At 44.6% G+C, this 11,680-nt stretch overlaps 1 protein-coding gene across 1 annotated transcript in view; it reads left to right on the forward strand.

Moving 5' to 3' along the window:
- SLC4A11 (solute carrier family 4, sodium borate transporter, member 11) overlaps nucleotides 1-11,680 on the forward strand; it is a 63,413-nt gene that overhangs the window by 25,079 nt on the left and 26,654 nt on the right. Inside the window, exons 8-9 of the mRNA XM_010086498.1 lie at nucleotides 2,548-2,754; nucleotides 8,144-8,228. Of these exons, the coding sequence (XP_010084800.1) occupies nucleotides 2,548-2,754; nucleotides 8,144-8,228 (292 nt within the window). The remainder of the gene's footprint in view (nucleotides 1-2,547; nucleotides 2,755-8,143; nucleotides 8,229-11,680) is intronic.

Here is an 11,680-nt window from a genome sequence, read left to right on the forward strand (position 1 = left end):
CTTGGGACCTGGACTGCTTGTAAGGTCAGGCTGTGATAAGGTCCTTTGAGATGTGTTTTCATAGCTTTTGGCACTTGAAACAGCAAGGTTCAAGCTTCCTTAAGTGTACTTACTGGTTCTTTGGTGTAGACAAGGCCAACAAATGACCTAGCAGTACACATTTACTGCAGTATCATGGGGGGCATCAAGGTCAATTGGGGATCACCATCCGTCCTGTCTTCCTAGAAAGCACTGGGTTGATGAAGATGGTGTGTTCTAGGTAATGGTTGAATGGTTCAAAGCTCAAGACCTTTTCACACTTAAGCTGGCTGTTTACACCTTGGGGCTACTAGGTCTGTGCCTCTGGGAGGTGCTGGAGAGGTTGGGGACCTTTGTCTGGAACAGGACACATCCTGATTGAATTTCCTGCTCTTCAATGCTATCCGTGTGACCTTGGGACCTTCTAGTCTGGTCTGTCTGACTCCTCCCTCCACCACCACCCTTGTTTAAATGGAAATACTGGTGTTTCCTTATTTCCCAGGATTTCTGGCAGATCTTTCCCAACTGAGCAGTTCAATGCTTTTGGCATAGATCTCAAACCCAACAGGCTGAAAAGGTATTGATGTTCCTTATGAAAAGCAGGAGGCGAACGACTGAACCCCGCATGCAGTTGCATTGATCTCTTTCATTGTACAGCAGTTTGCTTATCTCCGGCCAGCTACGTGCGAAGCACCCAGCGAACAGCTCTGCATCCGCTTGTATCCTGAAAGCTTGCGATTCCAATGGACAGCAGCAAATTAAGGAAAGGGAGTGGAGGCCAAGCCGAGCTGCAGTTGCCAATATGCTTTTTATTTTAAATGAGTTTATCTAGCCAGCTCGAAGTACGCATTTCTGGTACAGCAGTTAAAATAATTAACCTGCTGACAGTACCAGATTAAACGAGCCTTGTTTGGGGGGAAAAGAAAAAAAACAACCCAGAGAATGGGCATCTGTTGTGCTGAGGAACCTACTTCCTTGGCCTTCTCTGATACGGACAAAACTTGAGTTCTCTTGTAAATCTCTGTGCTCTTTCTCCAAATTGTGCATATCTCTCTGGGAAAGCAAAGAAAGGGCGCAGCATTGGGCATCTTGAAGTAACCTCTTGCAGCATCCAGCCCAAGGACCACTGCTTCTTAGAGGTGAAAGGAGAAACCTCCCCTGTGATGGCAAATCCAGGCTGGTTCAGTCTGAAAGGACCAAGCTTTACGAGCTGTAAAAGGAACTCCCAGACAGCTTATCTTCACTTAAATCTAAATTCTTCTCTAGAAAATTAAATTGAACGTGTCCTAGCAAGCATATCTGAAGGGACAGTCCCTGTGATGGAGAGAGGGTGATGGAGGACAGGTGGAGGCAGGGAGGGGTGAGTGATGACGTCAGGACTAGTGCAGTGCCACCCACGTGTCTATACCTCTGCGTCAAGCAGCACTCAGTTATTTGTGTTAATGAAGAAATTGTTCATCTGCTTTGTTATGAATCATGAAAGCTAATTCAGATCAATCACATGCTCACTACTACTTTTCACAGTTGTGCGAGGAGCTTGGAAGCTGTCCAAAGGAGGGTGGTTGTTTGGGTGTCTCTAGCAGTTGCTACATGATGAGTGTTGAGTGTAGCTAAGGCAGGGAGGTTAAAACTTAGCTCATTAAGAGCTGCTTTTGATGCAATGATTCTGCATCATGTTGTCTTGGCAACTGTGTGTCCTGACCAAAGAGGTACAGAGCTCAGTCTCCTTTACCTGTTCCTTTTGTATCTAATTTCTAAGGTGCTTGGAGCAATAGGAATGTGGGCTTGGACACCCTTGAAGGTGGACCCTCAAAGATCAGGCTTGTGGCTCACAGAAATGTTCAAGCCTGCAAATAGGCACTTGTTCCTTTTCTGTGTTTGAGCCTCCAGGCATTTGGTGAAGATGGACACTGCTGCTTGTGTGCATACTCAGCTGCTGTTTCCTCTGCTTTCCTCCGTGCCAGCAGTTACTTTAGCAGAGAGCTCTAAATCTCCCACTTGTGCTGCCAGAGGGGCCAGCTGAATTTTTTAATGCCTAGAAAGTAGGAAGCTAATAAAGCAGATGTGCGCAATGATCTCAGTCTTCCAGAAAAGACACCAGGACACTTCTGCTTGCAGGAACCTTGACTACGGTGTCTTTCCACCCCAGCAACAGTAATGCTGAGATATTGTAGGATAGCAAAGACTCTTATTTGGTTTTTCTTAGCAGCTTTGGAGGGGAGACTGGGGATAAAATGCATGGTCAGCATGATTCAGCTTTGGATCGAGTCCTGGAAAGTTGATCGAGTAAGACTGGTCAGTGCTTCTGGTCAGGGCCTGTATGTTGATGCTTTCACAGGATCCTGTTGTGGTTTGTGTGTTCATCTGCAATAGCTTCCATGTGTGCCTTTCTCCATTGTGTGTCTCTGGGGTCCTGGAAGCCAGGCAGCTTGCTCTTCAGATGGTGCTTAATGAGGCAAATCAGTGGTTTTACCTTTTGGAAGAGAAAGAAAATAGTTTTACAAGGTTTTTTTCTGTCTCTTTTTTTAGAAAAGTACCAAAACTGCCACAGAAGTGGGCAGGACCTTTGCCACCATGTTTTCGGACATAACCTTTCGGCAGAAACTCCTAGAAACCAAAACCGAAGAGGAGTTCAAAGAAGCTTTAGTCCACCAACGCTTCTTGTTGACAGAGGTGAATCAGAAACCCTCAGCGATGAGCAATGGGCATAAGTTGCACGGTCCTAAGCCACTGAAGGTAAGGCTGGTCAACATCTCCTGCCACGCCTCTGCTCCAGGGGTGTAGAAATGCATAAACGTGAGGGGTTTCGGGTAAGGAGATGAAGCGCTTGTGCCGCTTGCATCCATTGGGCTCTCTTAGCAAGCTCTTAGCACTGAGGTTTCTACAAATGGCTGCTGTGTGTATGTCCACCTTCCTCAGCTCCTGCTGTAAATCTAGAGAAAAAACAACCTTCAAAGAGGCAGGTGCTGAAGGGATGCAGAGCAGCAGGGTGTTGAAATGGTTACAGGACTTTGATTCCAGATGCTCAGTGAAGGGTGGTATTAATGGATCTCTATGTGGTGTTGGTCCAAGGTACTTAATCCTTACAATCAGAAGTCTCTGAAGAAGCTGCTGCTTGTCTTTCCTGCAGCCAAAAGACTTCTTGGCCATCCCTGCACAGCAATTTCACTTAGTTGCCTGTCAGTATTCGGCCTGGCTTCTCACTGTTTGATCTGTAGCTCTGTAAAGCATTACTTGCTTTGTACTCTAAAGTTTGAGGGAAATGCTGTAACTCGGCTTTCTTTTCTGGAATTTCCTGTGTATTGGTCATCACTTTGCTTTTCCGTTCAGAAATTCCTTCTTTAACCAGAAAGCATACCTGAAAAACAAATTGTGCCATCTCTAGCTTGCTGCTCCCATCCCTGAATTACAAATCACCTTAAAGCTTTGGCTTGCCTACCAGTGCAGAAGCTGGTTAACTTATCACTTTTTTTTTTTTCCTGGAATAGACTTAAGAGGTTTTTCTCTGCACATCTGGAAATGAGCAAAGCTCATGTTTTTCCTGCAGAATCCCCTTGCTTATAGGTAGTGCTTTGCACTTTGCTAGACCCCATACCTGCTCTTTAATTTGCAGAACAAGTCCTGAAACTCTCTTCAAATTTAGGTGGTATTCAGAGCAGTTGCAGTGGTGTAATTTAGGTTTAATCCTATGCACTTGGACTTTCAAAAGAGTTTCTGGTAGAGCAGTTCAAGTATCTGGCTCTGTCTTGTGTTAACCCCAGCCCTTTTTAAGTATCTGTAGAGGAATTTGTGCTCTGTGGTGTGCGGGAGGGCTTGATGCAATGTGGAACTTGTTGGTTTTGACCTTGAAAAGTGGTGGTTCCTACCTGCCTTTCCGGGCAGGCAGACCTCTGATGGCACTTGTTTCTTTAGCACTTGCTCTTGGCATTGACCGTTCTTGGTCTGGAGTTGGTAAAGCAATGTTTTATCCTTCAGCTCGGAGGAGATGCAGCCTGTGTAGTAGTAACTCTTGTCTCTTAGCCACTTTCTTCCATCCCGCCTTGCCAGCATAGACCTTAAGAGCTGGGCTGGAGATTTCTTTTCCTGGCAAGCAAAGATCAGCCTCACTTTTCCAGACAAATTGGAGATCATAAACTGCATTCCCCAGATCCTATGAGAGCTGTCTCCAGCAGCATCACCTCCCCCTCTGCCTGGCCTGTGCCTTTTAGAAAGGAAGCATTTAATATGAGCACAAACTCATCTGAGACCAGGGGTGTAATTACAACCTGTGAACCACCCCCAGTGAAATAAATACCCTGACCGGAGCCACCGTATTATTACAAGTGAGCCCTCAGGAGGGGCCAGGAGGGTAAAGTCTCTTGGTAGCATAAAAATCTGCCTCCTCCTTCCCTTGATCCTGCAGTGATGGGGGAGAAAAGAGCCTCAGATGCTCAGTGTGTGAGTGGGATTTTTGCACATGCTTGTTTTTATCTCTGCTCAAATACTGAAGGGGACAAGACAGTTGCATACCATGCTGTGCCTACAGCACAGTCCATTTGCTTTGGCTCATCTTGGAGGATTATTTAGGCAAGGCTACATACTCAGTCATAATTAAGTCAGCCTGAAATCCTCTTGTTTACTGAGGCATCTAATTGTGATTTTGTTCCTGGAGGAGCCCCTAACAGTTGTGATGCTTTCTGGCTGTGACTCTGCATCTGTTTGATACCTGTGTGGATTTATTGAGAGGGCTGGGCTATGTTGGCTCAGCATCAGCAAGAGGAAGGATAGTGTGTGTTCCTGGGCTGTGTAAAATAGTTGTGCAGCCCCCCAGTACTGTAGGGTAGGACTGAGAAAGGGTTGGTGCAGATAGTTTCTGTTTGGCTGTGTAACTCAGTGCTGGTTTAGCCTCTAACCCAAAAAATAGTTGTTTATGGCAAGAGACTTAGAGGGATTTGTAGAATGGTGTCTTGGTGTCAGGACCACCACCACCACGTGGTCGCAACACCGCCTCCCCCCCCCCACTCCCCTCCCGGTAAGATGGGGACGAATAAGAAAAGTGGAACCTCCTGAGTTGAGATAACGACAGATTTTTAATAATACCACACGAGGAAAGCAAAAGAAAGGAGAATATAACAATAAGACAAGATATAGAGTACAATGGAAACACTGATACAATGAAAATCTCACCACCACGAGCTTCACAAAAGAGACCCCTCTCCCGGCTAGCTTCCCCTTATATCCCGGGCATGATGTCAGCATGGTATCGAATATCCGGCTATGCCCAACTCCCAGCTTCTGCGAAGAATTAACCCTATCCCAGCTGGACCCAGGACAACATGGAAAGTAGAAAATTCATTAACTTTGTCCAGGATTTTTTTTTGTGTGCTCCTTTTTGCTGCTTTTTCCTTTCTCCATATGAGGAGCAACATGGGAAAAGCACTGTGGAAGTACTTGCAGCAGAGGAGAATAGGAGTCTGAAGGAGGATTTGCTGTTGGGTACCTGAGCTGCAGTTCCTAAAGGCTAATAAGGCTTGAGCTTGGTAGGGGATGTAACTCTGGGAAAGAAAGGCTGCCTGGATAAGGCTACCTGGTATCAGGATGCTAAATCAAAAAGATGACAGGGCCATGAGAGATGTGCCACCATGAATGGGAGTGGAAAGCCAATGGGTCAGCCGAACTTGACCCACTGATGGAGAAAGAAGCAGGAACTGTCAGTCCAAGCAATTCCCAGCAGCAGAGGGTACAAGGAAGCAAATCAAAAAAGGGCAAGAATGAAGTGTCAGCATTGTTCTTCCCAAGATTTTTGGAAACCTCAACAGGTGCAAGCTCAGAAGATGGCAGGAGGCAAAAGCCAGAGTAGAGTTAGATGATGAAGAGGCATGGTGGCTAGGTTGGGGGATAAAAGTAGAACCAAAAAGGGCAGTAACTTCTGAGGCCAGTAAACTTGGTCTTTTCTCTACTCAGTGCAACCCAAGTTGAGCATGCAGTTAGTAGGGCAGAGAGGAGAGTAAGAGGAGGACTAGTCATAAAGAAGAAACAGCTTTCACTACACTTTTCCCCTACCTTTGCCACTGATGAGATTTAGCTTGACATCCCCATGCACCACCCTAGGCTAAACTTGCACACATGCAAGAAATAAATTAATGAAGGAGTCAGATCTCGGACATAACCCATTGCCTCCCTTTCTCTCCAGTTTGCCTCAATGTGCCTCATGGGACAAGAAGTTAAGCAGTGCTTTTCTCTTCTGCACACTCACTGCTGCCTATGAATGCCCCTTTCCTCCCCACCCCACGCTCAGCCTCGGGCTGGCAGCAAGCATGTGGCTTCCTCCCCGGAAGATGAGATACCCCGAGCATCATTTTCCCCATGCTCACTGCAGCGAGACGAGTAAACATATTAGTCATTAAAGCTATTGTGATTCTCTGGCTGACTCGTGCCTTCAGGAATGTCTTTCTGGGGGGAAAAATATTAAATTGCTTTTCAAGTGCATATGGCTTTGATGTCCAAATATGCCTCTGAATATAGCTTAAGCTCAGGTTTGGTTTTTATTTTTTTTCAGAAATGCTTAAAATGCAGATGTGGTGCTGGTGACTGCTGTATTTTTGTCTTGGTTGCTCAGGTTAGAGAGTTGAAAGTGTCCTGAAGGTGCAGGTGTATTGGCAAAATGCAAAGTGCAACAGAATTGACTGAAGTAGGTGAAATACGAGATGTGATCGTCACCGACAGAGCTGGTCCTCTGAGGGATCTTCTGTGCCCCAAACCCTAATGTTTGCTGTGCCCAGTGTATTCCTTCTAAAGGAGAGGTTTCCTTGTTGAATTTTACTTATGGCTCTGATCTTCCAGGCATTGCAGGGCAGGTGAGTCCCGTGAGAAAAGGTAAAGCTGTGTAGTCTGTAAACGAGTACTGGAGTGTCAAGTCCTTCCTAAAGCAGTAGCTTTCATCAGTTTCTGCATAAACCAGCCGAAGAGTTAGGAAGATGCTGTATTGAGATGGTCTGTAGTGTGAATTTTGAATTTGTGATTTTTTTTTTTCAACCTCCTTAGACTCCCCAGCAGAGGTTATAAGTCTTCTGTTTCTACTTCTGCAATAGTGTGAAGTTTGAATTTGTGATTTATTTTTTTTTTTCAACCTCCTTAGACTCCCCAGCAGAGGTTATAAGTCTTCTGTTTCTACTTCTGCAACAAACATATGAAATGTTTTAGATGAGACAGCTGGGGTAATCAGCACTGTATAAAGGTGCAGTTGATTTTTGGAGTAGTACATGTGCTCTGAGTTGAGGATAAAAGGAAAAAAAATCCGACAGGTGCCTCATTTGTAAGTGTTGCCTGCTCTGACGCTTTCCATGTGCTTTCTGTAAGGATGGAGTTGTGAGAATTGGGAGGCTGTAAGTCAATAGCAGCTGTCACGTATTTCTGAAAAGCTCCTTCTTGCCTGTTTGTGCATCAGCTTGTAGAAGCACCTTGCAGGGCCCCCAAACCAGAAATAAAAGGAAATTTGTGGGGTTCTTGAAACCCTTTCACAATGATCTTACTGTCTTTTAATAGGCAGACATTATGGTTTGGTTATCTGATGTTATTCTTTTTGGTGGAGTTTGAAGTGTAGATTTTTTTTTTAGTTTCCTTACTCCATTGATTTGAGGTCTCCCTTCTCTGTGGCAATGCCAAGGAAGGGAATCCCCTTTCAGAGGCTTCTTGTGGATTTGGGGGAAGAGTTTTTCTAGTGGCAGCTAAAGAAAAAGAAGGTGGCTGGAAGTGTGGGACCTCTCTCACCTGATATTTATCTCATGGCACTACCAAGCACCCCAAGGTCTAATCCTGCTGTTGGCCGGGGTGTTTTCAGCGGGTCACTTCCACGCTGTGTATCAGCTCCCTCACCTGCACAGCAGGGATGTAGATATGAATGGGAGGGGAAAAAGGGAAGGAAGGGAGGAAAACAGGGTGGTCTGGGGGATTTTTCTCTGTTACAATACTTTTGAGGATATAAATTGCAGTGCGAGAGTTTATTTTTATTATCATTATAAAACCTGATTTGAATGCCCTATTCAAAATGACCAGTTTTGCTCCTGTCAGTATTGAATAAGGAGGTTAATCTCTTTAACAATACATGAGCCTTTAAACTGACACAGCACTTCCTTCCTTTCTTTAGCTGCATGAATTTCTCAATGTTGGCAAGGGGATTTCTGATGACATTGCACGAAGATTTCCAGTGTACGCTTTGGACTTCACTGACGGTATGTTGGCCAATGTTTATGAGAGCATTGGCCTGATTTTGAATTTTTTGTGATGCGATGTCCTGTTTACAGTGTGCATTGAATGTGTTCTTTGATATGTGTAATAGCTCTCTTATTTCTTCTTTAAAAGACTATTTTGACAAAAGCCGGTGAATAGGCAGCATGGCACGCTCTAGACGAGAATCTTGCCGTGTTCCCTTAATGAAGATGCTAGCTGTGTGTAGATGAGGATTTTAATTTTTATTAAGCAATGAGGCAATTAAATGGATTGATTGTTGTCGTGTGTAGACACAGATCAACTCATTGCAACCTAATTAGTCAGCACTGGCCTAATAGGCCCTTTCTGCTGCCTCTGCAAGCCAGCATCAATAGCAATTACGGTGATGCTGTGGGAGTCGAGAATGCTTAAACAAAACTTGAGCTGCAGTAACTTCAGCTTGGTGCCTTGAAAAACAGGATATAGCTTATCTGAAGCCAGATCACAGGAGCAGCAGCACAGGATTTATACTGAGCCTCAGGTTTCAGGCTTTCTGTAAGTCCTACAATGGCCTTGTTGGTTTTAAGAGTTGCTTTCTGCTTTTTCACTTTCAAGCTTTCACTTTTTAGAGATTCTTAGAGGCTGTGGGAAGTCTTCAGGGCAAACCATCATTACAGAGTCTCAGCCTGACATCAAAACATGTTCATCTTCTTACAGCTTACTGAGGAGTTGGTTAATATATTCAAATACCAAACACAAAAATTTTGTGCAGAACAAAGATGTAGAGTGTAGGCAGGGGGAATCTCAGGGCTCTATCAGACACCTTCCTGCTGTTAAATCCTCCTCAGCAAAAACCACAAACCACAGTGTCCCAGTCTTACCCCTATCGCCCTTGGAGTTGGCATCAGAAAATAAGATGTGCACCCGAGCCTCATCTTGTAGACAACTATTCTGGTGCAAAGCCACCTTCTGCAGCAGCTTAAGCTTGAGAGCAAGTGTGGGCAGGGTATGGATGTGTGTCCTCTTCTACATTTCAACGAGGATGGTCACCACCAGCAGAGGAACATAGCAGTCAGCTGTTGGCTGCTTGGCTGAAGGAGATGCTGTGTGTCTGGGGAAGTTGCCAAGTAGTTGCTTCCCACAAAGATGCAGGTTTGTCGACTAGGAATGCCTCATCCGCTACGATGCGTTTTGCAGTTAGTGGTATCTACTCTGCTGGAAAGGCTAAAATGAGATGAGAATGCTGGCTTAGCACACTGGTTGTGCTGGATGCCTTCTCCAGGTACTTCGTAACTGCTGGGAAGAAACTATTTTCAGGGGCCTTGGGGTGGAAGGAGGGCAGACTCCATTTGAAGTCAAGCTAATGTTGTCTTCTCTGGGGACTGAGGGTACATCGAGGAGGAAGAGGGACAAGAAATTATCATCTTGTAGCACCAAGGGGTCTGGTAAAATGGAAAAAAAAAAATATAACTTGGCATGTGTATTACTGGCATCAGATGTGGCCGGGGATTTAAGCTCCCAACCTGGACACCTCTGGAGTTGGTTCAGGACACTTCATGTCTATGCCTGTGGCTTTGTAGGGCTGTCAAAGTCTAACTTTTTGGTATAAAGGGATACTGAAGCTCTTCAGAAGGGAAGTGCTGCAGGTCTGCTGTTCAGGGCAAAGCATCCTGTGAGGACCTATGTGCATCTCAAGACAGAGCAGTGTCTGCTTGCTCTACCCATGGCTGTCAGTGTCCTGAGCGCAGCAGGTTCATATGCACAAAACCATCATATGGTGGCCCTGCGGCCAACTTTGTCTGTCAGCAAACTTGGAAATCCATTTCATGGTCTGTGTTCTTGCTCTGCATGCATCCAGATTAACTTGTGCATGCTGCCTCTCAGCCCTGGGGTTGTCAGTTAGAGCCAGGCCCGCAAGCTTTCTAGGAACTGATGTGTGGAGCAGATCAGGCTTGGCCTAAACAAGGTGCTGGGATTGTCTAGTTTGAAAGAATTGTTCACTAGGTTGCATCTGCCCTGAGTGATGAAATACTGTCATAGTGAGAATTGAGCATTGCAAGTATTCCAGAATAATAGTTTTGGTATAAAATGCAAATATATGTTAAAAAGTGTCAGTGTGTTGTTGAACAGTTTCTGGAGAGTGGAAGAGGCAGAAATGAGCCGAGTGAAACTCCCAGAGCTACTGCAGGTCAAATGTGAAATACTCATCTCAGGAGCAGCTGTGCTCTTTCAAAGTGGATATGAGGAAAAGAGGACTTTTAAAAACCTGTATGCATTAGTATGTGCCACTTCTTCTCAGAGGCCAGAAATTAGGATGAATTCTTTAAGGATCTGTGCAGAATGAAAACTAGATGGAGCATAAAGCATCTGCCATAAACCACAAAGACCAAAGGTGATCAGGAATGTGAGACTCCTGGACCATCCCAAAGCAGCAGTGTACCAGAGCATTGGGGATTTGAGTTATCCAAGTATCTGCACTCCAGACAATCCCACGTGCACCATCAAAGAGCTCTCAATTACAAAGATGCCTTTTTTTGAATGGCTGAAGTCTCTAAATCCTCAATCTGAGAAGTATCCTGGGGTTTTGGTTTAGACAGATAAACCGATTAAGGGCAGGGTGATAAATAATAAGGCTTTTGTAGGGCCAACAAATGTTTTGCTAGTTGGGCTTTTGTGGGATAGTTTGTCTTCACATGCTGCACAAAGCTGACTGTTAAATTATCCTTAACCATCATGATCTGGGAGATGAAAGAAAGGAATCATCTTTCTCTCTTTTTTTATCCTTTTTTTTTTTTCCAGATTAGGAATTTGTCAACTGTAGGTCTAGGGCTGTAGAAGTCTTGTGCATTTCACTGAATACACAAGGATCATGGAAGAGTTTTCTAAACTCTTGCTCCAGGACTTCAGTGATATGGATGGTTTGTAATAGGTGTCTTCCAGCAGGAGCATCTGAAGATAACAATTGGATTATGCTGAACCTAAGAGCCTGGAACTTTCCTGTAACTTTTTTTTCAGGATTAACACAATTTGGTGTGTAGTTTCCTCCTAATGACCATAACCTTTGTTTATGGGATTCTGGTTTCTTAAAAAAAAAAGTTTGCGTAGACCTTTATCCTGATCTTGTCAAATAGGCTCAAAATGTGTATCAACATTATTGCTCTTTAAGATTTAGTTGAACCGTAGGAGATTACTGACATTTTCTTAATTTGAGGATGATTTCAATGAAGGAGGAAACTTTGCCTGGACTCAGCTACAAGTTTCCTGGAACCTCTTAAAATTGCTATCCTTATTCTTCAGTGTGTATTTTCTGGTACAACGTGAAGGAATAAACATGAATGTAGTACCTGGAGTGCTTGGGGAGAAATTTGAGGTGCCTGAGGTTTCTATGATGAGCTTTGCTGTGTTTTGCTGTATCCCTTCACCTCTTGGGGAGGGAGGGTGAAGGGAACAGAGGAGATGGGAGATTTATTCTGTT

This window comes from Pterocles gutturalis, unplaced genomic scaffold (assembly GCF_000699245.1).
Source record: "Pterocles gutturalis isolate BGI_N339 unplaced genomic scaffold, ASM69924v1 scaffold4841, whole genome shotgun sequence".
NCBI classification, from domain to species: Eukaryota; Metazoa; Chordata; class Aves; order Pterocliformes; family Pteroclidae; genus Pterocles; species Pterocles gutturalis.